The sequence below is a fragment of the Sylvia atricapilla genome, chromosome 1 (genome assembly GCF_009819655.1).
Source record: "Sylvia atricapilla isolate bSylAtr1 chromosome 1, bSylAtr1.pri, whole genome shotgun sequence".
In the NCBI taxonomy this organism is placed as follows: Eukaryota; Metazoa; Chordata; class Aves; order Passeriformes; family Sylviidae; genus Sylvia; species Sylvia atricapilla.
In genome coordinates this window covers 37,079,489-37,106,266 of record NC_089140.1, presented here as the reverse complement: position 1 = coordinate 37,106,266, position 26,778 = coordinate 37,079,489, and the positions used below count along the sequence as shown (strand labels likewise).

The window sequence follows — 26,778 nt, the reverse complement described above, 5'->3', positions numbered from 1 at the left end:
TTATTCCTTTGAATTCTAACAATACATTAAATGGTCATAACAAGAACTATAATTTTAAGGAACCTAGTAATATCTGTTCCCCATTTAGCATTCAAGCCCTTGCAAAATTAGTTTGATTTTTTCAATTCCTCTGTGACTTCATTTCAAACACTGATGTTTTGCAGTGGTAAATGTATCTTCTCTCTTTTTCTTTTTTTAAGTTGAATAATAAATTGGGATCTTACATGAGGCTCATATCTTAAGAAGACTGAGAGCACTTCACAAACACAGGCCTTCCAAAAGCATTGGTAGATACAAGTGTTCCAGCCTCTATGCCCTGTTCTTGGCTGATAAAGCACATCTCTCAAGACCCAAGGATGCATGTGAAACTGATACACTTGCGCAAAAACCCTTAAGTCTTCATGTTAAGGCCACGGCTGCAAGAATTCACAAAACCCATCTGTGGCAAAAAGATACCGGTGTACTCCTGTACCCTACTCATAAGGAAGACCCCTAACAAGCAAAAGCAGCATTACCTGGTATAATTCACTTTATACCCTGCAATATCATCATTGGGTGATCTTAGTCTTCGTTGGGAAGGTGTCTCCAGGTGCCAGTAGTTAATGCGGTTCAGAAACATTTTAGCCAGCTCCACTATTGTTTGCCTTTCCTTCGAGGGCAAGTGGCTAAATTTGTACTGCACGAAATTATTCACACCCTTGAAAAGCAAGAAAATTATGTTTTAATAATTATTAAATTAAATTAATTATGTCAATTCTGAATTAATTTTATTCTGTTTAATAATTTAGCCGTAATTTTTATAGGAGTGTCCTCAAACATTCTTCACTTTATGTTTATCATGAACTTGCATTGTGTGGGAAGGAAAAGAAATATCAAAGACCATGAACTCTTTGCTCAGCTACTCATGCAGATGCCACAGGCTGGTACCTGTGTACACAGCAGGAGGCACAACCAGGTGTTTTTAACCTATTCTCAGCAGCTGATGGAAAGAGAAAGAAGAAAAAATTCCTTTTTTCCTTCCTTCTCAATGTCAGGGAACACAGAAAGTTCTGGTGGGCTTTAATCTATACATAAATCAACTATCATCCTCAAAACTCTTCAGCTACTTTTCATTAATAGATTAAGGCTTATTGACTTCTACTTCAGTTTATGTCTACAGATCATATTATTCATATTTCTTCAAGAAGTCTTAATACTTCACAATCATGTCTCCTCATTGCACTTTGGACACTGTCCAGTTTGAAAAAAAACTCTACTGAGCATGATTAAAAGGGGTGACTAAAAGTGCTGCAACATATATTTTATAAATCCATTATAATAGCGGTGCTTAGCAAATTATTTTATTTGGTAGTGTGGCTGAGCTGCTAAAAACAGAATTGAAAATATTGGTCTTTTTTAAAAAGAAAATTATTTCAAAATAAGATGTAAGAATTACCCTTTAACCTCAACGCTTTATTTTCTTAAGCAACTTGAACATTATGAAGAATTTGACAAAAAATTGCATTGTACAAAACCTTTTTAAGAGTCTGTTTTAAGGATTAAGAGCCATGGGGGATTGCAGACACATTTTTTGTTTATACTCAAACTAAAGGAGAACTTAAAGTGAAGACTTCTCAGAAATTCAGCAATGAAGTGGTTTGATCTTCCTAAATGATAAGAAGTGAGAGTTGCATAGAAATAATTACTACATATAACAGCCTTCACATTTAAATTATCCTGTTTAACAATAGAACATCCATTCATCCACAGATGGGAAAACACTGAGCTCCTGTTTCAGCGAGGTATGTGAGCCTCTGCATAGTCTCACTGCAGACCATGGGCCCACTTGTCTGCCAAAAGTGCATTCTTAGGAGCTTGCTTAACCAAAAACTGGATTTGTCATATGTTCTTTATCTACTGAGAGTCATAAAAGCCTCAATTATTCTTTGGTTTCAGCTTTGTTTTTTGCTTGTGTACCCTTTGAAAGAGAAGGCTATGATCTCACTGAATTGGACTGTAACATTTTTCTTGATACACAGAAAGCGAGTGTCATTTTAATATTGGATTTCAAAACTTCAACAGCATTTTTCATCACTTGCAACAAAGAAAGATTAGAACTGCCCACATAAAAGTAGCATTTCAAGTTAATTCTCTAAACCCACAAAAAAGTCAGTTTCATTAAAGCATAAGACCAATGATGAGAAGTCAAATAATGTAACCATTGTATAAACACTAAAAGGAGAACCAACAGAAATCTCCTATAGCCCCCTATTTTGCCCTAAGCAGAACACAGAAATATCTGCAAAGTGCCTTAAAATGCCCTGCTTTCAAAACCAGTTCTTACATTTACAAAAAAGAAAAACAAACTGCAAAAAATACCGAAACAAACAAAGCTTCCAAACCCCAACCAAAATAAAATTAAAAATATGCAAATACACAACAACAACAAAACCCCACCACACAACGACAAAACCCACATTTTGACTCTTTACCTGTTCAATGCTAGGTTTCTCAAATGGGGGACTTTCCAAAGATCCTTCCACTACAGGTTTTCCCATCTGTAAAATGCACTTCCTCAAAAGCTGTTAAAAACAGACAAATTTTTAAACGTCAGTATATTTTCATACCCAGTGTCAATGAAAGTCACAAGGGCACAGCACCCTGTGAGCAGTGTTGAAATTCTCCTGGCTATATATCTGCTTGTTTAATCACCTGAATTTGTAATTACTAAACTTCACTGTGAGATCACCTTCTCTGAAATGCATACAGGAGATTCCTCTGAGGAAATGCAGGCAGGTAAGTTACCATCCATGTCAACTGACTCTTCCTGGTGTGTCAGTGACTGAAGACTGCAGTTTATACACAGGACTCAGGGTCAGTTCCTTAACCATCTGGATGACTTTTGGAATAAGAATCAGTACATTGCAAGTACCAGAATGTCCAGCCCACGGTTACCCAGTAGAGAATCCTCCTAGAGAAAAACTGTCTCGGGAGATAAAGTCAATCCGTGCCCGAACAGCAATGAAATCAGCTTATGCGTGACAAAGTGAAAAATATGAGAAGATACGCCACTAGTTCAGCTTACTTTGAACAGGTAGAAATAAACTTGCTTGGTGTCTGCATCTTCTTCTTTGTGGACACAGGTGAATAGATATTCCACATCCAATACAATCCCTAGCAGCCTGTTCATTTCTTCTTCAGACACATTCTCCAGATGAGAAACATGAGCAGCTAAACAAAATAAAAACCCAAACTTGTAAAAGGCTACTGAGACAGCCCATAGCACAACTACAGCTCAGATCTCCAACGAAGCCTTAACTGTAAAGGCACTGATCCTCTAATAACCTATTTAAACAGAACACATCTTATCAGAAGTAACTGAAACCTGTGTCACATCAGAACAGTTTGTAAAGGCTGACCGGGGTGGTAATTTCCGCAGCAGAGGAATGGCAGCTGGTTGGAATCCCATCATCTGTTAACACTTAAAGCAGACTACACAAATCCTGCTTGTATTAATATGTTGCACTATATAACTAACTACATACATTTTTGTCCTAGAGCTACATCTTTGAGACAAGATTTCTTGCCCTAAGAAAATAAATCCATACTTTCCATAAATTATGTAATCCAGATGTAAGCAGCACCTTCCGTTGTGAAGAGCGAAAAAACCCCAGTTTTGAAAAATGCCATTTAGTTTTAAACTGGGTATTATTGGCTAAGTCCCTTGCTTTCATATCATTTCAGATCAAACTGTGCTTTGTGCACACACTATATTAACAGAGACTTTGCAGACTGTACGTGCTCTTTGGTTCAGAAGTTTACAAATGCTACAATTTCCAAGTGACAAACTCCCTTTTATCACCTCCAAACGTAAATACAGTTCCATATCTGTAATTTTCGAAAGCTTGAGGTCTCTGTCTGTAAAGCCAGACATTTATTTCAAGCTGATTTGAACAAGTGTCCGCAGTAAGAAGGAAGGCAGTGTAAAACAAAAAGTCAACTCCCAGAAAGAAGATGTTTGCGTTACAAAAGGCAATGAGTTTGGCTGACTCCAGGCCAATGTAGCTGGTAGGCATATCCTTTCCTCTGAAAGGACAAGAAAACATCATTTCAAAAAAAAGAGAAAAATACTTTTCACTTCGGGCATACTAGGTTTTTATTTTTTATATTTTTATATTTTAATAAATTTTATCTATATTTACTTCTTAAGATTAATGTACTTTTTCAATGGAAATCTGACTCCTTAGTCGGGGAGCTAGTGAGGAAAAACAACACTTGACTTGACAATCTCATTTATTGGCCACCCAGGAAAGATGGTTTGTTTTGAGAAATTTAGTATGATACCAAAAGATTTGAATTCAAGACTTTTATTCAGCTTCAAGTAAAAAGTACACTGTAATGCAGAACTTTAAAAATATGTCAGCAACTGTTTTCACTTAAATGAAAATTCATAATATAGTATCTTAGGCACATGGCCATCATGTGCTTCCTTTGAGGATAAATAATCAGTATTCCGGGTGGAATAAAATTATTTAGCTTCTGTCCTTAAGACAGGTATGAAGGGTTAATATTCCCAGCAGTTTGCCCTGATCATCTGCAAGTAATAAATATCCTCCTAGAGGAGCTTTGCATTAGAAACTGATAACATACCAAAGAAACCTTGCCTTCAACAAATGAATAAAACATCAGCATAAGAAGCCATTTCTATGCAGTTTCCATAACAATACTGAACCTTGACTACTTAGTGGTGTTTAAACATTTTATTAAACTAGACAATTATTACCCCTACTGTGAATCTAAAAGTTAAGCGTATTACCAGCATGTATTTACCAAAGAGACACCAATATTTACACACCAGGCCAACAAATTATCTTTCTTCAGATGTTCACAGCCTATTCCCAAACTCTGTGGCCATTAGTAAGCATTTTATTAGAATTAAATATTTAGTACACCGACATCAAATACTGCATCACTCTTGACTAGGGTTACACAGTCCCAATCACATGCACTGCCCAACTGGTGCACCCTTCTTCAATTGCTGGTATGCCTGAAAATAAATTTAAATATCACATGTATACGTTGCTAGAGCATGCACAAAAAAGCAAGGAGAAAGAACAAGGCTCAGTGACAGGAAGACCTGCAACTTCAGCAAGCAAGCACTGGAGTGTACAAATTAGGAACAGTGAAAAGACAGATCAGTGAGGAGTGTGTCCACAGCCTATCTCAAAACACTAAAACCAAGAAATACCCAAATATGCAATGTGAAGGTGCATAGCAAGAAGTGAAGACAGGGATGGGGGAAAAAGGGGACTGAATGTACATACGGTGTATTAGCACATCAATTAACTAGTTTTAAAAGTGATTCAAGACTGACAACGTTTACCAATTAAAAAATTCACCCTGTGACACAGGAGAAACAATCAAATAGAAAGGAGAAAAGTCTCTGACACCTTGTCTTGTGGCTGGTGGACAGTGAATTGTCCCAGCATCTAATCCAGTCACAGTGTTGAAAAATATATCACCCAAATTAAAAAAAAAATATTCATTAAAACAACCACATTGAGCCAAAATGTGGGGCTGAGTACCAAAAGGATAAATATAAGTTATGGATAAGTAGACAATAATACACAAAATCAAACAGATTTATGCACCAAAAGGTGCACTGGCTTGAAGATCAAACCACACCTCCAAAAAGAGATATGTCAAGCAAGATAGTATGTAGGATTACCTCTGAATGAAAAAAATAAATTCTAGAAAAGAAAAAAAAAATCCTACATTTTACATCAGGTACAGGTTTAACCAGCATAGGAATTTCTACATTGCTACTTCAATGGCTTTCTGAGGAGAAGAAAAAGCAGCACAGCTAATGTGAAGCCCACACACCATGTGGTAAATCTCGTTTTAAAGGTATTCAGCAGAAACACACAAATTTAGAGGAGATGAATAGGAAAATTATCTTGAAAAACACAGCTGAAAGACATATTTTTCCAGTAGTATGAGGAAGCACACAGCAACTCCTTTCAGTTATTTTACATGAAATATCTTCCTCATTAGCCGCAGTCAGAAGAAGTCTCCTCTAAAAAGAGCAGTCAATAAAAATACAGCTTCTTGATAGAATACTTTTGGTGGTTTTACAGTACTGGTTTTCCCTGGTTCCCTAGCTGAAGAATGATTTAATATTTTTAATACACCAAAATCACGCCCAGCTTTTAGAAGAGCTGAGTTTTCCTAGAAAATACAAAGCATCCACAGATTCTGCTGAAGAACAGAGAACTGACAGGCCCATCTTGCAAATTGAAAAAACCAAAAACCAAAAAAAACACCCCAATCTCCCCCAAAAAACCCAAAAAACAAACAAACAAACAAAAACCAACACAAACAAACCCCAAGAAAAAGCTCTTTCTTCAAAGGCCAGGATTGAAAGGGATGGGTAACACAAGCCACCCTTATTACACAAGCAGAAGCAGCACAGAGAAGCTGTGTGATGAAAAGTTGAAACTAACTTGGCTAAAGTGACTGAATTTTTTGTGATAATATTGTTAATCTCCTCCTGCAAGCAAACACAGAGATCTGGAATATCAGGAAAAAAATCCACGGAAAAGCCTAGAAATAAATGATAAGTAATGAGAGTGTAAAAAAGAGGAGAGCAGAAGTAGGAATAAATCCTATGAAAAAAAAAATAGAAAAAAATCCATTCAAAGTACAATTTTTTTTTTTCAAAAGTAAAATAATAAATGATCTATTGTGAAGGTTTTTAATTTCCCTTTTTTTTAAATGTCATTGTCCTAAGTTTTGGGCAGCAACAAAAAATAAATAGTAACTGCTTCTTTTCAATTAGTTCTGAATTTTATTTTAGCTGAATTTTTATTCAGTATTTTTTTAGAAGGATGTAGATCTATGATGGAACAAGTTGAGAGGAGGGCAATGAAGGTGATCTTAGGGCTAGAGCACTTCTCCTGTGGAGTCAGGCTGAGTGTGGGGTTGTTCAGACCAGAGAAGAGAAGGCTCCAGGGAGATCTTAGAGCAGCCTTCCAGGACCAAAAGGCAGCTCGCAGGAAAGCCAAAGGGGGACTTTTTCCAGGACATGTAGTGACAGGACAAGGGGTGGTGGCTTTAGATTGATTTAGATCAAATATCAGAAAAAGGTTTTTTTTATTATGAGGGTGGTAGAATACTGTAACAAGTTGCCTAGAGAGGTGATGGATATCCCATCCCTGGAAACATTCAAGTTCAAGTTGGCTGGGGCTCAGAGCAACCCAATCTAACAGAAAGCACCCCTGCTGACTGTAGGGGGCTGGACTAGATGACCTTTAAAAGGTCCCTGCCAACTCAAACTATTCTGTGATTCTTATATATACAGGAACAGCCATCACCTTTTATTTTGGATAAGTATAAATTCTTAAAACAATAATACAGTGATTCAGCACTGTTTTTCAGGCTATGTGGGTTACAAATTGTTATTTATTCTAAGTCTGAAAAACAAAACCAAAAACCAGAACAGTACTTAACAGTGGATTTTGAGCAGTTGCTTCCAAGACATGCAAGCTGTCTGCACAGTAACTTAAACCATCCTAAGATGTACAACCCTAGTCTTATTTTCTGTGACACATAAGACAAAGCTCTTTTTGTAGCTAGGAGCAGGTGCTTTAGCAATGTTCAAGAATATTTAATACTTTGTTCTAAAGTAAGGAAACTTTACACAGCCTACAGGAGAGAGCAATTTGCAGATAAAGCTGTGTAAGGTTAAGGCATATGGAACACAAAGAATTAAAATTGTTAGGGTTAGCTTAATGATGCTTTTACATTTTAACAACCTGGAATGCTGGTGTTGCTATAACTTGCACCTTAGCTGAATTTCTTAAAAACTAATTTTAGGATATTTTCATATCAAACGTATTTTTCAAATATTAAACTTCTTTCAATCTAAGCTATTGACATTTACACCTAATCGTAGCTCCCATTTCTAGGCTTTGGCATTGCATCCCTGTGTGCCAGGGGTGCAGGAGGAGGATGAGGATGAGGAGGCTCACCCAGCGCGTGGCTGCAGCTGCGGCAGGGCTCGGCCAGGCTGACCGCTGCCTGCTGCAGCTCGGCCCGCGGCGGCGTGGGAGGAGGGTTCGGGTTCTTCCAGCCATTGCATTTACAGGATTCCTCGGCCTGAAATCAAAGCAAAGGGATATCGATCAACGCCATGAAACAACACAAGTTGAAATTTTTTTTTTTTTTTTTTTTTTGGTGGGGGGAGCTGAGAGGAAGTGAGTTGGGGAGTTTCGCTATTGTTTCATTTGCGTTTTTTATCTACCACATTACTAACCCTTATTTTCTGGAAATGATCAGTAATAGAATAGTATCCTGAAGAGAGAGATTAGCACAGTTTGGTAAGCAGAATACGTAACAAACCCTGGCTAGTTCCTTTACAGAAAGACCTCACTCTACTGAAAAAAAAGTATTGAAATATTTTACTAGTAAATCAGCATTTACAGATCCTGGCATAGAGACAGATTGAATTATTTAAACATAAACAGGTTATCTAACAGGCAACACATTTGTCACCGCCTCATCCAGCTACACTGGCACCAAAGAATCACATAGCTGAAACCAAGCCCATGACAACCCAGGCAGGGTTAACTAATGCTGACATAACCAAACAATTAATGCACTATTGGAGAAGGCTGTTTAAGGCAAGGAAGGCTTGGCCACAAAAGCAACAGTTGCGAAAGACAGTGACACTTCCACTGCAACCTGCTGCTTCCTCTAGAAAGTTTACTTATGCTCACTGAGTGTGAAACAACCACCAAGAGAATGCAGCCAAAAGACCATGAAGGGAGAGGTTGCAACTTTGGTAGTCGTGTCTCAAATCATTCAGAAGTTCAGTTACCCAAAGAGCAGCTTTACAGGAGAGAATTTTCTTCTGCATATCCAAAAGATCTTGGTTATTCTAATGTCATTCGTACTCCTATTTGAAGATCTAATTGGAAAGAAAGCCTGCTTTTCTGCTCTTCAGAGATATCTGTGCACTGGGTTGTAAAAAGATACTCATGAAATTGCAGTGCCGAGACCTCAGCGAGGAAAGTATGCCAATTGCTGCATAATATTTATGGCTGAAACAATCTTAGTAGGAAAAATTGTGATGGTAATATATGCAGCACTAATGTATCATTTTTCAAAACTGATTCTGCATACATTTAGTGTGATCTATTTAAGGAACCTATTTCATTTTCCTTTTAAGTTTCCAAATCCCATCCTACCTAAGGAAGAAGAACCCAGGAGGAGCAGAAAGGATCACAGCTTGACAGCTCCTAACACTGACAGTTTTGTAAATGGCTGGTAAATTATTCTTTTAAACTCACTTCAATATTCAGTAACCTGAGAACCAAGAAAACTGCTGCCTGCAGTTTGCTGAGCACCACATGATGTTTTTACCATCCCTGAGGCTTGAGCATTTATCCAGCTGGGCTGCTGGCCCTGGGTGCCGTGGCCTCTGCCTGGCCCGGGGCGGTCTGGCAGGCACCGAGGGCTGCGAGTAGCATTTTCTGTAGGCACCAGGATGACTCAGAAATCCACCTGCAAGTGCCCAGCAAAACCACTTCCACATATTTCCCTTGAAAATGGGACAGCCCGCATGGCCTGAACCTCCTGGCTCTCCAAACTCACTGAGTGGGTGCAGACTGCCTGCCAACCCATGCATTTATACAGCAAAATCAGTGAGGCTTCAGGATGAAATGGGAGGAAGATTAAAACAATTTTTTTTCCTAAGTCTCATAAAATGCAATCTGAAAAGATTTATGGTGAAGTTTATGCTCTTTTTCTATCGTGTTTTCGGTGAGTAATATGACTGGCAGAGAACTGAAGGCAGCCCAGTGTAATTTTATAATTCACAGGCATCGAGCCAGTTGTGTTTGTCATCCAGCCCTACCAGCCCTCAAAGCTAAATGAACATGAGAGATCAGTGGCTGAGGGATACCTGCAAACCACACATTGCCCAGCTGCAAGGGCTCTGGACATCTGGGAGATGACACAAAACCTCTAATTTTCAATTAGCTTCCCAATGCAAGCCCGATGCCAAATAAACTATATACATTTGTTTGGTCAGAAAGGCAATGTTGGCATGAAAGTTTTTGCATTTAATATGAGGACAGAGAAACTGTTAATAAAAAAAGAAAAAAGTCTAAAAATTAGATTACTGACAAAGAAAATGCAAAAGACAAGGAAGGAGCTGACAAACAAAAAAAGGATTGAATATTATTTTAGGGAAGTAAGATTTGACCCTTCCCATGCAGCTGTCTGGACAAATGTTCAACACTGTAAATTACTGACATATCACCATGCTTATTATTTATTGCTTTAAATCATGCCACAATGAAGCATATCCAGAACTTCCTCCTAAAAATAGGCACAAGCTTTTTGAGATTTTTTTTCTCTGAGTGGAAGCAGTATGTCACAGAAGCTCACCAAACAGTGTTTACTATCAAGCCAAAAAGCTATAAACAGTGAGTAACTATGTAAACTTTAGCATCATCCCATAATTAACAGCAAAGATGCAAACAGATGTATGAATCGTGATAACAGCTCAGTTAAACTGACAAAAATAAGTATCAACCCACCCACAGAAGAATAAAACCAGCATGTTCAACAGCAAATTTTTTCTGCTCTTGCTGGTATGCCCTCACCAGATATTTTTGCAACAGCTGTTAATTGGTATTGTTCGAAACATTCTACAGACCTTAACCAACCAACCACTAGGGTGAGTTTTTTCAGTTAATCTCTAGAAAACACCAGAATCAGCATAACTGTTCTGTTAATCAAGGTGAAACAGAACCTAAAAAGGCCCTCTTTAAAACTCAGCTTTCATAGTAGATGTTGACAGTGCAAGTATTTTGCAGTGAATATGCAATGTGCATTCCTCAGTGGCTTAAATTGCTGAGTTGTTTTAAATCTTCCACAGAATTTTGCTCATTCAATCTTTTCTTTGACTATCTTTGGCTTTTTCCTTTCTTCCTTCTTTTTAAATGTCACTCATCTGCTTTTCATTAGAAAATAAAAGTATGACTTCACCTCTGCAAAAACTTAAATTAAGATCAAAACAGTTTTGAGGGAAGGAAGGAAAAATATTTGAACTAGCACATCCAATCCTTGAAGCCTTGTTTTCTGGGACATCTGCAGAGCTTTGATAAATCCATTGTAGAATGATAGGGACTTCTGCCCTAATGACTGTCATTAGGGCAAAGTAATGACTGTCACCTTTGCAGGCCCAGGGATCATGAACACCACATTTTCACTGGTGTTTTTTAATAATATTGGAGGAATGCAATAAAGTAAAACATAACTACATGCTGTTTCCTGCCCCCTCCCCACACCCCCCCCCCCCAAAAAAAAAAATATCCCACCAAAAAGAACCACAAAACAAGGCAAAAAAAATTGCAGAAATTATGTGCATTTTGCATTGCACAACACAATTTCAGTTTTCTTTTTAACTCCTTCCATGTTTGGTGTAGAGTTACAATGGGAGAAATCAAACTATCCAGTGGCTCTGGGCAGTGAAAACTATAACTCTAGGCAAATTAAAGTTATAGTTTCCTTTAGAATACTGAGTACACTGAGAGGTCAAATATGGACAGTGAAAAAATACAGCACATTTTAAAGCAAATTGTCAGTATTTTACTTAAAAAGGGAATGTCTGAAAGTTACAATATTGCACATATCTCAGCCCCTTTTAGGTGAGTTTCAGCTGTCCAAATAATAAAGAATAAATGAAGAATGTTACAATAACCTATGGACTAAAATACCCCTCCTGCTTTTGGATAGTGAAATAAGCCTCAGAATGTGCAAAATTCAAGCTAACTTAATTACAAGGTAAAAGACCCCAACAGTTCTAAATTTGAGTTTCAAATAGCTGCTGTGTGGGATTTTTCTTTGCAGCTTAAAATCATACAGGTTACCCTATTTGGTAATTGAGATGCAAAGCAGGCTCAACTGATTATACACAGGACATTACAGATCTTCTCCATTTCCAGCAAGCGTAATCACTCTAGAAAACATCTTCTTCCTCCAAACAAAAGCTGTGTAAAATACCCTACAAGCTTTTTCCTGCCATCAGCAAGCTCAAAATGACGACTTTATCAAAGAGTATCACATAAACAATAATAAATACATGGCTGAACTTAAATCATATATTTTTCCTGCTCATATCTCCAGTACCCAAGGACCAGACAGCTGGACACTACTCAAAGAGCCACTCATATGTATCAGGAAATTAGCTGACCCACTTATCAATACAAAATAAGCAGTTTAATGGGCAGCTCAAAAAGCATGTTCTTTATTTATTGATTGATCCAATTATTTTATTCCCTATACTTTCCAGTTTCACTTACAGAAGAGAAGTAGGCTACTATATAAAGCTTTTATTAATAAGCACCCAGTTCCTACCTTGTAAAGTTAATGGTATATTTCCTATTTAAAGGAAGATGCTTTAACTGGGCCTGTAAGACATTATAAAACAGATTTCCCCCACAATGAAAGTGATAAGAAAGCTTTAGATGTTTTCTCTGTCTCCTCTAACTTCTGCAGAAAACAATTCCAATACATTTCAAGTTGAACTTCAAGGAGCTGCACTGCCACTACAGAGAGTCCAGCAGTGACATGGCCAAATTGGCCTCATCTTAATCTGCCTTATAAAAATCAAGAAAGAAAATATTTTATTATGAAAAAGATGGTACAAGTTTACCTTATAAACTAATTTTTTTTTAATGTGTGGGAGAATGAGAAGTGGGAAGAAGTGCTTCAAGAAAGGATCAGCAGCTGGTCTGAAGCCTGGGGCTTGGATTTTACTTCCACATCTGGCCATTGCTCACCTGCTTCAGGGCCTTGGCCAAGTCATCTCATCACAACCCTTCTCACTCTGTCTACTTTACTTTTCTAAAGCAAAAAGCTTTTCTTCAAGGAGGTATTATTCCTTGTGCAAGTGCTTTAGGCTACTAGGTTCTAATTATATCTGTAAACGCCCAGGCATTACTGTAAGACACATATAATGAAAAATAAACAAGTTTACAGAAAACTTAGTGTACTAAAATAGTACATATTTCACCTTATTTACAAAAAAAAAGCTCCTAGTGTGACTGGGAGAGAGAGTGGTATTTTCACATACTGTAAACCAATAGGGGGGGAAAAAGCAAAGGAGACTTCCTCCTACATCTTCATTAAATATATTTATGTGTGTAAGTCACACAGTGCTGCTTTTATATAAAGTGCGGCAAGCTCGCATGCCTAATGCTCAATTTCACAGTGGACAAAACCAAAACCATGTATGCAGCCATTCATACACACACTGATACAGCAAGTGCCAAATACAAAACCTCTCACAGCACACAGCACTACTGTGTACTCCCAAAAGTCATGAAAACTGTACCAACTCCTATTATATATCTTGTTGAGAATGCCACCCTCCTCCTTCAGACTTGGGCTTTTAAAAAGGTTTTTTTACTCAGAAGAGCCTGTTCTATGCCTTCCACTCAGACTTTTCTCATGTGGAGCAGTTCAACAGCTACAACTCTCCTGTCCAGTTCTTTTATCAGGAAAAAACCCACATTTGTCTAGTCTCAGCTCCCTCAACTTCAGGCTCATTCTGCTGAGGATATGTGCACACCAAATATGTATTTACCAGCAGTCTTTGTCCATGATACCCATGACAAAAAGGGATGGGTAAAGAAGGACCAGGAGGTTCCTCTTGGGGACCAAGCACCCTGCCCCAGAGAAGTGCCTTTTGGTCTCCTCTGCTTGGCATTTCTGTTGTCACCAGTGTGAGAATCCCCCTCTGCACTGACCTCTGCACCTTCTTGTGTTGTAACTCTCCATCCCTAGCAGACAGATGATCCCTGGCTGTTACTCCAAACATCTCTGAGGTTAAGCTCCTAATAAATTCTACACGCTGAATTTTTGCAATGAAACTTATGTGGGAGAAGGTGATTGACGTTAAGGATGCCATTACATATTGTAGCACTCCAACTTGTACAGCTCTATGTAGATTTACACAAGATCCATGTATAGCCACTACTTGAATGAAAACAGATGTCCCCTTCGAAGACAGCGCAAGTGTTTGCCTTCTCTCACTCTTTTGCACACATGCACACAAATGCAAAATCAATGGAAGAGAAGCTGCAACCCAAAGAAAAAGTTCAAAGTTACAAACTGCACTGCTACAGTTGGCAAACCAGCTTCTCCAGGCTACAGTTTCCAGCAAACCACTAATGTTACAAGCCAAGAAGTGTCCTTCTAGAGCACCTGCCAGGTATTCAGGAAGAAAAAATAAAACATTCTTCCACCCTGCATCATCCTTCCCACCTTATCTGACAGGAGAAGCTTACAAGGAGCTTCCAGTTCTCTCCCTTGCTTCTGTTATGGGATCTGAAAGCAAGCTGCCTGCCACTGAACTACTGTAGAGAAGTCTAACAGCAGTTTTAATCTGAACATAGTGCAGTGTTTAGTGCTGGAACTGTGCCTACACCCTGGCAGGAGGAAGACCCCCGACCATGGGTCCTGCTCCATCCATCTCTGCAGTAGCAAAGGAATCCATGGTATTCATGGACATGCATCCAAGACTCATCACAGACAAGAGGACCAGCAAGGACACCCAGCAGAGCACTGACAATAGGAGCTGTTCCTGCTCTGTACCCCACCACCAGAGTCCAGCAAGAGCGAGAGAGGAGCTGACAGCAGGATACAGCATGCCCTCCTCGCCTCCCTCATTCCCCTCACCACAAAGCACCTGCAAGAGAGAGGCTGCTGAGCCCCCAAAAGAGCAAAGGGTTTCAGCAACCTCTACAGGGCAGAGCACTACAGGAAAAGGCTTTCATCCCAAAAAACATCATCTGGAGCTGCATCAGAGGGAAAACAAACAAACAAAACAAAACCCAACAAAAACCCAACCACCAAACAAACAAACAAGAACGCCTACCAGGGAAGAAAAAAAGCAAACATACACATATTCCCCTAACAGCCCATGAAAAATGTACCTATTTCACAACCAGCTTCATTTATTAGCAAGCCTTTTGGTAACATTAAAATATAGGGGTGCAAAGGGAAAGCTTCAAACCATATCACTCTGCCCAGAGTTAGTGCTGCAAAGTTCAAGTACACCAGCTGCTCTTTAACCTTATTGGCACCGGTGTAATCTCACACCATCCCATGGATGCGCCAAAGCTGAAGTGTAGGTGCCTGCACATGTGGAAACAGCTAAGCCATTGCAATGTGTGGCTTCCGTAATTTGCCCTCCCATGGCAGCATTGCGCCATGCCTTCAGCATCCAGCTAAATCTCCTCGCACCGCCAGACAGGACTACAGAGCCATACAGTGCTGCTTCGTCTTGTTTGTTAGCTTGGCCTTTCACTTAACATCTGCCGAAGTAGGAGAATGGAGAAAATAGGATGCACTTTTTTCACAAACAGCTACTCTCAAAGCTGAAATCATTACTAGAGGATCTGACATCAGCACTGCCAATGCAAACATGTCAGTCCCGCTGTGCATCCAGAAATTGCCCTGACAGCAGCAGCGCAGCCAGCGGCCCGTGCTCTGAGCGCAAGCGACAATGCCCAGAGCTCTGAAGGCGAGAGCGACAGCTCTGACCGAGCTCCCTCTGTCTACAATAAACAGGCGAGTCCTACTTCTCCCACCAAGAAGAAAATTGCAGGTGGACAGAAACCGATCGTGATGGGAAACCAGGAGCAGCACTCCTGAATGCGATCGCCGAGCAGACACGGAGCAGAGAGCCCCGCTGGGGCAGAGTACAGGCGGACAGGGGACCTCTCCGTCCGCTCGGGCACCACACACCGGACACCGGCCCGGCGGTACGTGACCGCCGGGACACAACTTTCCCAAGCGCGGAGGCCGCGCCCCTTCCCTCCTCTGCCAGAGCTGCTGGCGACGGTGGCAGCTCCGGCTCGGAGCAGCGGCTTCAGCGATGTCAACAGCTCCGTGCAGGGAGGCCACCGGCCCCGGCCGGGCAGGAGCAGCCCCCGACCTCCGGGCAGAGCAGAGGGGTGCCCCGCTCCCCCCGGGATGTTTACGCGGGGAGTGCTGCAGCAGCGCTGCCAACCCGGCGCTCACCGCCGGCACCGGGAGCCGCCCCGCAGCCGCCGCCTCCCGCGGAGGCACTGACGGAGCGGCGGGCAGCGGAAGCGGCGGCGCCGGGACGGGCAGCACCCCGGGCGGGAGGGAGGCGGCGCTGCCCGCGCCGTCCCGTATTCGATGCGCGCGGGTTTAATTTTTGCGGCCACCGGCCAGAACGCTCGGGGGGAAGCAGGATCCACCGGCACCGCCGTAGCCACCACTTCCGCGGACAGCGCCGGGCGGCAGCCGAGCCGCCCCCGCGCCCGGCAGGGCAGGGCAGGGCAGGGTACGGCCCTTCCCCACCGCCTCCCTCTCTTCCTCCGTCCCCTCCCATCAATCCCCACCCTCCGTGGGCGGGGGGGCTGCCGCGGCCGTCCGCCCGGGTACCTTGCAGGCGGAGTAGACGCCCAGCTTCTCCAGCTTCTTGGCCCGCGGCGCGGCGCGCAGCTGCGCCTTCTTTCCCGCGGTGCGCGCCGAGCCGGGCCCCCCGGGGCTCTCGGCGGCGCTGCGGACCGGCCCCCCGGCGGCCACCCCCGCGGCGGCCGGGGAGCCCTGCTGCGGCCCGCCGCCGCCCGCCGCCCCGGCCCCGCCGCCGCCAGGCTCCGCCATGCCCGCGGCGCGGCGGCAGCCGCCCGTCCGTCCGGCCAGCCGGCGCGGCGCGGTGCGCCCGGCCTTAGACCCTCCCCTTCGCCGCTCCGCCGCCGCCGGCTGCTCCCCGGGGGGGGCGGGAGGAGGGACCCGCCGCTTGGCGGGCGGCTCCTGCCCCGCCGGCGGGGGTGGGGGGCCGGCACCCGCCTCCCGCCGCTGCGCACCGCAAGGGCGCGCCCGGCGCCCGCCTCCCTGCGCGGGGGCTGCGCGGGGCGGGCGGCGCCCCCGCGGGAAGGGCGGCGGCGGCGGCGCCCGCTGCGTGCGGAGCCGCTATGGAGCCATCCCGGCCCTCCGCGAGGCTGCGCGGAAAGTTGCCCTAGAAAGAGGCGGCATCGCTCGTTGGCGGTGGCGAACGATCCCGAGCCCCTGCGAGCCCGCGGTGCTGCCGCAGCCGCTGTGGCCCCTCGGAGTGCCGCTACTTTGTTTGGTTTAACCATTGCCTTCCCACACTGTGTACTCTGCGGCCGCCTTTGAAGGGTCCAGTCTTTTCCCCCAAATGATTTCTAATTGAATGTGAAAGTACGGGTCAGTTTGAAATACCGGCCAATTCAAAAACTCTCTGCTCCTGTCATGGTTCTGGGGCTTGGGTTTTTTGTTGCGTCCAGAAACAAGAGCAGTTCAGTTTATACCTTAAAGGGATTACCCTTTAATTGAAAGTTAAATTAAGCAAATGGTCCTGCCTCAGAGAGCGCGCTCCATGCACAGCAGCAAGTGCACCGGGTGTGAGGCGGCTCTGCTCCGTTGCACGTATGTAAAACCGTGGTTGAGCCGTGAGAAACCACAAATGGCAATTCTGTACTACGGCACCACGGTTTGAAGGGTTGCGATTGAGGCTGGGCGTTTGCGTGGGATTTACGGTTCTTTGATGTGTAAAGCTAAACTCTCAAAGTAGCTGTATGAGTTTGGAGGGAAGTCTCAGCGCCGAGAGAGCTCTTGCAGGCACAGGGCCTTGGCACCTTGCATGCGGAAAGCAAAAATAACTCTAGGATTGTGCGAAGTAATATTTGGGGGAAGCGTGGGTTACAAAACTCTGCGGTGTCCTTCTTCTCTCCGCAGCTCCTGGGGGTATTTTTCAAGCATGGTGTTTATACGGCGAGTTGGCATATTCACGAAAGGATAGGAAAGCAGAACGGAATAAAATGAGATGTTTCATGAAACAAGGGGATCTGTTGTTTTTCTCTATTTACTCGTTTATATTTTTATTTTGCTGAGATTTCAGAGTCGACAGGGTGTTGATGGGGGCGGGGGTCAGAGCTGCTCCCCGTCCTGTGCCGCGGCCCCGCCGGAGCCGGGGTACCCCGGGGAGTGCGCGGCCGAGGCCGGGGCTGGCTTCGGGCTTCCCAGCAGCTGTGACAGCGACCTGTAAGATGGCTGCTGCCATCCCCGGCGCTTTAAGACGGACTGGTTAAGGTGGAGGAGCTGCTGCCCTTGGCGGTAGCAGCCTCAAGATTAACAGGAAATTGACCGTGATATAAAAGTCCAGTTTCTCTGGAATTCAGGAGAGCATTATCTTCGTCCTTTATTTTTAAATTTTTTGTTTTAAGTGTCCGAATCACGTTTTAAAATAGCAAATAGTGGCTGTATGTTAGCAGCCCCACAGAAGCTCTTTGCTTGCATTTTCTTTATGCCGGTTGGATTTCTGCTTTCGGACTTGAAAATGAAACTGTTCTTGCTTAGTTTCACTTTCAGCTTTCCCACGACTCCTCCTGGGCAGCAAATGTTACAAGCAAAGAGCACATCTGGAACAACACGCTGGCTGTAATGGACCACTTAATATAATATCCCCTCCTGAACCTAGACTCTTAGATTTCTTGGGAGGTGATAGTACCTTTACATCCGCCAGTATGTTTTCCCCTTTTTTTTTTTTTTTCCAATCATCAGGTTCTCCTTTAAGCAGGTAGATAATGATATTTAACCCAGGATTATGCTTGCACACTTGCATGTAATGAATTACAGTTTGGATAATGAAAATACTGCTTTCACACAGATGAATAACTCCACCGATGTGCATTCAGGCCACTCGGTGGGCATTTATGTCTGAAGCTGCATAGGTGAGTGCTCACAGGATCACAGCCCAGGTGAATAACCTCATTCTTTAGGATCCTTAAAAGCCTGAAAAGTTACTACTTCCATTAAAGTAAAATCAAAGATGAAAGTTGTCAGGAAGCAAATAATTTTACTGCAGTTCCTTCTTGAATCCTCAAGAGCATGGCTGTCTTACAATACTGTGTCTCTTTTTTTTTTTCCATTATACCTTAACACTCACCAGATAACCAGAAACGTTAAGTCTACCAGCTTGTGGCTACAGATACAGTTACTATAGTAACATTTATAAACACTAATTTCACTACACTTGCAGAACTGTTGCCTGCTAGAAGCAGCTTAGAGAGAAACCATTCTAACTGTGAATAGGTAAGACTTTCTCCTTTTTGTTTTTTGTTTGTTTGTTTGTTTGTTTTTTTGTTTTAACATTAAGCCTGATCTCGCTCATATTCAAACTTTGTGCAAACATGTTGTTAAAAACAAAACAAAAAAAGCTTTACTTTGTCCTAAAATGCTCTAGGGAAAAGTAAAATATTACATTCAAAATTTTAGCAAGACTATGGAGCAAAAAGACAAACCAAAACTAAATCCCCTGTGCTTTGACATACAAGTGGATACATGTCATTGTTGGTTGCGTGTATCCAAGCTGTTTTCTTCTGGTGGCTGGATTCACAAGTACAGTACATACTGATTTTCTAATTATAATTCATGCATAAATCTGAGCACCATGTAACCCCTCTGTTGCTTGTTTTTCATCATTAAACATGAAGATATTAAATTAGATTCAAACTCACAGTATCGTCTGAAAAACCGTCACCACATATTTCAGTTTCTGCCCTTTGGGGCGTGTCAGAGGGTTTGCACAAGTCGAGCTGACTCCGAAACCCGAGTTGAGGAAGCAAGGTGGGAGCAGATGATCCTGCCTGTGCTGCTTGGCTCACAAGCTCTGGTGAATAGCCAAGTGACTTCAGGAGGGCTACTCATCTGCATCAGATGAGGGAAGCCAGGAGCTACAAGTGCCAGTTCATGTGGGTTTCAGACTGCTGATAGCCCTGAGGAGGTGCCTGCTCAGAGCAGGTCAGACATGCATTTCGCATTTGTTGCTCCTGCATGAATTCACTGTGAACACCTGACAGGCTTAAATGCGAGAGCATGTGTGTTACTATTATTCCAGAAAGGAGGCAGCTGCATTCTTGAGTCGCAAAAGAGGAAATCAAAATACAGTTTAAGGTGTGCCAGACTCCTGGTTATTACCTAGGTGTCATTTGGGGATTTTGGGGCCTCTCTTGTTCCTATAAATTAAAGAATGACTCAGTTAATAGCAGCTTAATGCTAAATGCTCTGACAGGGACCACCTACCCTGCAGCTGAGCTCTGGGAGTCTACTCCTTACCCTCATCCCTGTCTCACAACACAGTCAGATCCAGCATGCCCAACCCAGCCCTGTCTCCCTCCTTTTGTTCAAGTGAGATTTTCTTCCAGGGCTCCCACCTGTTTTTATTCTTGCCATTCAATTCAAATAGGAAAAATGTAGCTCTTGCTCTTCCAGGGAACTTCTCTGTGTATAAAATTCTATTGTGTCCTTTCATTTGTGCATTCCTTGTGGGTGGAGTGGCCTCCCTCTTGGCCACCATGCATTCAGGGGTGCTAGCAATATTTTATGAATCACTGGAAGTATTAGCAATACAAAAGTTTTGCTCATTAGGCTGTCTCTAGCATCTCGTCAGCTTCCCAAAGTGCTTACATGTGACTAACAACACAGATGGCAGACCTTCCCATCAGGTTTTTGCTCAGGTAGGAAACCTCACACCCAATTACCCAGTTTCTAAAGGAAAGAATGCAGAAAAAATAAATGGAAAAAATGTCATTGCTGCACCCATGGCTGCTCCAGTCACACAGATTTCTTGTTAGTGATGGACCATTTACCAGTTTTTATATTATTCTTAACCAGAGGATGATATTTTTTACTGCAGTCAGACTTTTGATTTAACCCAAACCAAGTGAGAAAACAAAAAGCCGGAGTCATTCCTGCGTTTACACAATTTGACCTCTGTGTGTGAAGTCTAGAAGATGTTTTTCGAAGTTATTTAGCAATCAGCAGTCACTGCATAGGCTTATACTGTGTTATTTTGTGATAGTGGGAGCACTGTATTTCTTCATCCAAACTTGGGATGTATTATTTATTTTTCCCTTACCTTCTTTTTGACTGCCCACAATTTTTTGTTCATTCTTTTCTCTAATGTATTTTTCTGTTCTTTCTATTCCTTAGTTCATGGCAGAGATCCCTGCAACCCTCCCTGCAATCTGGGACTGCACTTGGTGCAGTTTGACTGCTTGTGCCATGTAGGGCAAGTCATTGAGTTGTGGAAGCCTGAAATACCCCTGGGAGGCTGGCACAGGCGTTGCTGGCAGGGATGGAGAGGAAGGGCCTCCTTTCTCCTACCTACCCACAAGGCGTGGGTGTCAGCCAGCACCCTTGATACAACACTGACTTAGATAATAAAACTCTGCATAGAAAACCCCTAATGTTTACATGAGATGATGTTACAGTGGCCTAAGCATGTCTGACTGTGCAAACCCAGTCATGGGCCTTCCACATGTCTGTTTGGGTGACCACCAGGAAATCCTAGATTTTTCAGGGAGTGGAGACACACCTGCAGGCACCACTGCTAACCACTTGTCCAAACAGCAGAAACTAAATCAGCTAAAAACTTCCATTTGGACCAACTGTAATAGTGCTGTGTACAGCTGAAAAAAAGCAGAGGAATCCCAGGAGTACAGCACCAATGCCAGATGGGGATTTGTGGGGTGAGGGAGGCAGGATGTCACCGGGAGTGCAGAAGGCACAATCATGTTATCACCACCCAACTTCTACCTTCTGGCACAGCTTTCTTTATGGATCCCCAAACCCTCACATTCCTCTCCTCCTGTGCCAAAGTCAGCAGGCTCATCATCCCCACTCAATGTTTTGAAGCCTCACTGCCTCACACGGGCCCTGAGGGGGCAAGTAGCAAACTGCTACTTCTGCCTTGCTGAGATTGACCCATCTACAAGGAAGACCTGCAAAATACCTGGAGTGTAGAAAGAGCTGGTTTTGTCATTGTTTCACTACTCCCATTTCCCAGTTTGATGCTTCTTCCCAGCTGAGGAGCTGCACCTCTGCACAAGTGGACAGGGTCACAAATTGTAACTCTTGCCCAAGAAGACCTAATGACAGGGAGTCTTTTTTTATAGGGTGGCACAAAACCAGAGGGCCTGGAATCCTGGGATTCCAGTTTTGGACAACACTTTAGAAGATAAATAAGGAGACTAATTATCTTAATTTATTCTATAATTATTTTAATTATTAATCACTTCCTTCTTTCTTACCTATTATCAGGTGTACAGGTAGGAGTGCTCCTAAGTCCTGAATGAAGGCTCTGCCCCTGGCATGCTCCTGTGACTCACCAAGTTTGCCTTTATCTCTTCCCACACCTTTCATAACTAGACTTTCTTGAAGCTGCATCATTGCTTCTGGGGATGCAGTAAGTAGGCTAAATATGCACACCTAAGTTGACTCACGTGGGAGATGTCTTGCTCCTTCTGCACTGTTCCTTCTGTGGCTAGTTTTAGAGAATGAGAGGGCCAGCTCTGACTTATGGAAGGTATAGGACGTGGCTCCTAGGTTAGCAAACGAGTTGTTTCCTCAGGTGAATACTTTTACAGAGGTCTTATATGAGTTTGAGGAAGGCTTTGTAAGGGTTTTCACACAAGATATTTGCTCTTTGATGCTTTGGCCAAGCTGGGAAGCTGGGAACCAGCTAAGGCAGCACCCCCCCAGCAGAGGCTGTCTCTGAGTGTGCTGTGGGACATGAGCTGCACAGCACAGTAACACTGCACCAGACAAATGCTAACACTCACTGGCCACCCAGGGTGGCTCCTTGGCACAAGCTGGTGGCATCAGACACCCTGCAGCTCAGGGGCAGACAGTCCTGGACATGCCAAGAGCCTCTGTCATGGCTGCTGTATGTGGGTGTGATGCAGTCACAGTGTTCCAGGGGAGTTGCTGCTGCCAAACTGTGTGACAGGCAGGGAGGAGGGAGGTCAGCCAGGATGGGAACTGTGCTCAACGTGTGGAGGCAATGAAGCCATGTCCTGGTGTCACAGGCACGTGGGAAAGAGAGGACTGAGAGGGAAGCAGTGACTGAAGCATGAGCAATAAGTAAATCAGGGAAGAAGGAAAAGACAGGCAAGGAAGTTGGTTCTCATTCAGCAAGAATTTGCAGCAGTGAGGCCTGTTTATATGTATTAGTTGATAATATTTTGATGAGAAACTCAGAGAGACCATGACCTCCATTTTATATCACACAGCCCTTCTCTGCCTCTTTCTGTCACCCACATGCAGGCAGGCAGGCATCTTTCCAGCACTGGTTTCAGCATCAATAACAGTCACCATTTTCTAAGACCACAAGTATGTAGCAAACAATACAACCCCCAAATCTCACAGAGGAAGGAGTTCAGGCCTGGAGATTGTGCAAGTTAAGTTCTCACTGTGTCAAAGGGAAGTGAGGAAGAAGCACTCTCTGGGTAGAGATAGGAACAACATGTGTCAAAGGGAGATAAATGCATATGGGACTTGTCTCTTTGGATACAAATCAGATCCTCGATCCTCAAAGATCAGGAACATCTTCCATCTTTGGATAATTAAAAAATGATTATTGTAATGCCAAACTGCAGAAACAGAAAATAATCTTACCTAATCTTGCCTTACCTTATTAACAGCAAGCAGCTCCAAGTGTCATAGCTAAAAAGGTTTTCCAGAAATATGAGATTTACTGAGACAATGGCATCATCTGCCATACGAGCCTTATGCTCTGCCTCAGTTCTGTCCCTTTTAGACAGACCAGTGTATGGCACACTAAGCACTGACCAGGAGGCTCTTTGTTATGACACATACAGTAAATACGATTTTTTTTTTGCCCTTGAAAACATGTACAATCTCAAACTGTGGTTCACTCCCCATTCTTCTACATCTAATTTCTTTTTATCTGCTTCTATTTTCATCTCAGAACATTAAACTGTGTTGGGTTTTGGCTCCCTAAATAGGCACAGGGAAACTGCAGTGAGCTAGAAAGCCGTATTTTATCTTTCACTATGAGGCTAGGAGTGTTTTAGTTTGGTGTATTGTGCTGCCAGTATCTCACTGTTATCCTTTAACCTGACAGCAAAAAACCTCCCAGTCTGTAGCTGTTTCTGATGAGAGAAATGCAAACAGAGAAGGAAACACAGATTAATCTTTTTACTTCATAAGAGATCAGCAAAGCAAATGTTTCTTTTTAATTTTTTTTAATTTTTATTTTGACAAGGTTTTTAGCTATTAACATAAGCAATTTATGCATACCATAAGCAGGGCTGCCCTTTTAATAATTATAAGCAAAGTTATTGCAACTAAAGAGTTGTAGCCTATCTTGCTACATGAATTATTATGTATATTATCCTGGTTATTTACACATTGTAATTAACTGGGGCTGTTTTGGTGCTTTGAAAATGTGATTTGTTAGCACTTACAGCCACTTATGGAGATACAAACCCATGTAAAATGTATGTGAGTGTTAAGAATTCAGTTTGCTGAGATGAAACTAACATTTTACTAACATTAACTAAAGTTTTCAATTTCCTGTCTCTAATCCAAGGGGCTTTTATATACACTAAATATAAAATGGTTTCATATTTAAAATACTGACAAAAATAGCTTACCAGGTGTTCTGTATACATTAATCCAAATTTTTCTCAGGCCTGAATGCATGGTTATAATGACAGCAGTGAAAAGTCTTGTGCCATCTCTCAGTCTGAAATTCAGATTATGCAAAATAAAGGGAAAGGGATCTGCACAAGCAGTTTTATCCATGTACCTCCTCACCTTGCCCTGCTGAAGTGGTGCAGTGTTTTCAGAGGAGTCTGGTGTTCACCTCTTGTAGAGAGACAGACTTTCCTATAAATTTGCCCTACAGCAGATTGAGAGTTGAAGCCAGCTGCAAGCCACCTCTGCAAGGATAAGCTATACTACACTGTCACAAGGTTTTTAAGTGGTTCTGCTTAATACAATCACCTTTTACAGAAGATAGGTTGTAATCGATCTACCTCAGCTGATCAGAGGCACTTGATTCATTAAGATGCATTAGGATTAATTTGAGCTGGAGGAGGTTAATGAAATTTTATCTAACTACTGCCATGACAGAAAAGAGGCACACATTGAAATACAAACTGCAGAAATCCTTATAATACACAGGGGATGGAGAGAAGTAGTGAGACCAAAAAAAAAAAGTACTTCCTGGCTGAAATCCTGGAAGGGAAAACAGGTGCAAAATAGTTTATTCAGGTGTGGCTGTATGGAATGCAGAGAGCCACAGAAAAGGAGTGAGGTTAAAGTAGGATGACATTCCCAAAGGCTGCTCTTGTAATATGGCTGTGGGGAATTAGTGCTGCTAAACTACCTCCCTTTGCCCTGGTGATGAATTATCAGCAGTTAACAAAGATTAACTGAAACAGAAACCTCATAACAGAGAATACAATAACACATGCATTTTTGTCTGATTTTTGTCATCAATAGAGACATAAATAACAAGTACTAAAAAATCATAATCAACTTGAATTAAACACTGTGTTTTATACTTGGTAGATATGTGAAGTATAGGCTGGCAAGCTTAGCTGCTCACATGGTGTCAGGATTTTGTGTGATGGTGTCTGTGCATGTACGTCACGTGCTGGTTTACGGGGAGAGGATGTTATGCAAGAAGCAGTTCATACTGAAATTTTCCAAGCCTGAAGCAGAATCACTTGGAAAAAAATTCTAGGTAAAATGGCTTAGCTATTTCTGAGAATAGGATTTGGAAAATATGCTGGTTTGAATGTATTAAGCCAAAAGCTTAATTTTTTTCTAGAGAAGCTCCAAGATGGAGCTCCAAGGTTTTAAACTACCACTTGGCAATTTGGCTGAAATGGCATCAGCAGTGCATCTTTTGTCATTCCTGTCAATTTGCCCAAATCAGAGTAAGCTACAATATTTAGAAAGCAGCATCAGTTTGCCCATGTCAGGTAGACACATGCCAGTGTGCAGGCTCTGAATTCAGAAAGGCCCCTCTGTGCCACCAGGGCTGTGTCAGGAAGCAGCCTGCTTGGAGGCTCTACAGCTCCAACACTTGGCTTTGCAGCACCAGGTGCCAGACCTGGGAATAGCATGGGGGATGCAGAACGAGATGAGGGAGACTGAGCTGATGGGGAAGACTGGAGCAAGGAGCTGCAGTGGAAAAAATGGAGGTACATGGGGACAGGGGGAAGATTCGAGCTCTGGCAGGAGGATGGGCAGAGAGGCTGCTGCTGACTACAGTCAGGTCCTTGCAGTACCTAAATTCTACACGGCTAAATTCTCTGAGACAGATAGATTCATTATTCACTTGAATTCCTTGCAGATAATCCCACTCCCACACCATATTGTGATCTTGCCAATATCAGCAATCCGAGCACTTCTAAGAAAGTAAATAATTCTTTAACAAAAGCATTGCTGATTTTTTAAGATAAAAATTCTACATGGCAGAGAGACACGGAAGACAGGTTTATTGTGCTGGACAACCATGAAAGTAGGCCAGATACATGCTTTCTGTAGTTCTAGATGGCTGTCACAGTGTGACAGCTACAGAAACAATTGTAGCAAAGCCTCCACTTTTATTTTTTGGACAGCTTTCTCACATAGATTCCTCCTACAAAAATGAAAACGACAAAGAGCAAATTCTAGTTTGGCTTTTTTTTTTTTTTTTTTTTTTTTTTTTTTTTTTTTTTTTTTTCCACAGTAATCAAGGCAGATTACAGGGAAAAAAAGAGCCAGGTAATGAGATCAAGATGACCAGTCTATTATGAATGTGCATGCTAAGTCCTTTTGGAGAATACAGATTTTTTACAACTGGGAAGGAATGAGGTTTCCAAAGTTCACTGGAGTGGCTGTCCAGCGGTAAAAAGAATCCCTAGTGAAGAG

The 26,778-nt window shown here is 42.6% G+C and overlaps 1 protein-coding gene and 1 long non-coding RNA gene across 6 annotated transcripts in view; one reads left to right on the top strand and one right to left on the bottom strand.

Moving 5' to 3' along the window:
• KAT2B (lysine acetyltransferase 2B) overlaps positions 1-16,919 on the bottom strand; it is a 39,840-nt gene extending 22,921 nt beyond the window's left edge. For 4 of the 5 annotated variants that reach the window (XR_010743675.1, XM_066319744.1, XM_066319754.1 and 1 more), the window contains exons 1-5: positions 16,468-16,919; positions 8,010-8,136; positions 3,065-3,210; positions 2,472-2,561; positions 516-697 (exon numbers count right to left, since the gene is read on the bottom strand). Coding sequence is in view for 4 of the 5 variants with exons in the window: in XM_066319744.1 (XP_066175841.1) it covers positions 516-697; positions 2,472-2,561; positions 3,065-3,210; positions 8,010-8,136; positions 16,468-16,689 (767 nt within the window). In the remaining variant the exon portion in view is untranslated. The remainder of the gene's footprint in view (positions 1-515; positions 698-2,471; positions 2,562-3,064; positions 3,211-8,009; positions 8,137-16,467) is intronic. The other variant, XM_066319734.1, reaches the window with a different exon arrangement.
• Positions 16,920-18,419: 1,500 nt separating this feature from the next.
• On the top strand, positions 18,420-18,883 carry LOC136361655 (uncharacterized). The gene is made up of 2 exons (XR_010743672.1): positions 18,420-18,546; positions 18,716-18,883. It is a non-coding gene; the product is annotated as an uncharacterized lncRNA (long non-coding RNA).
• The last annotated feature ends 7,895 nt before the right edge of the window (positions 18,884-26,778 follow it).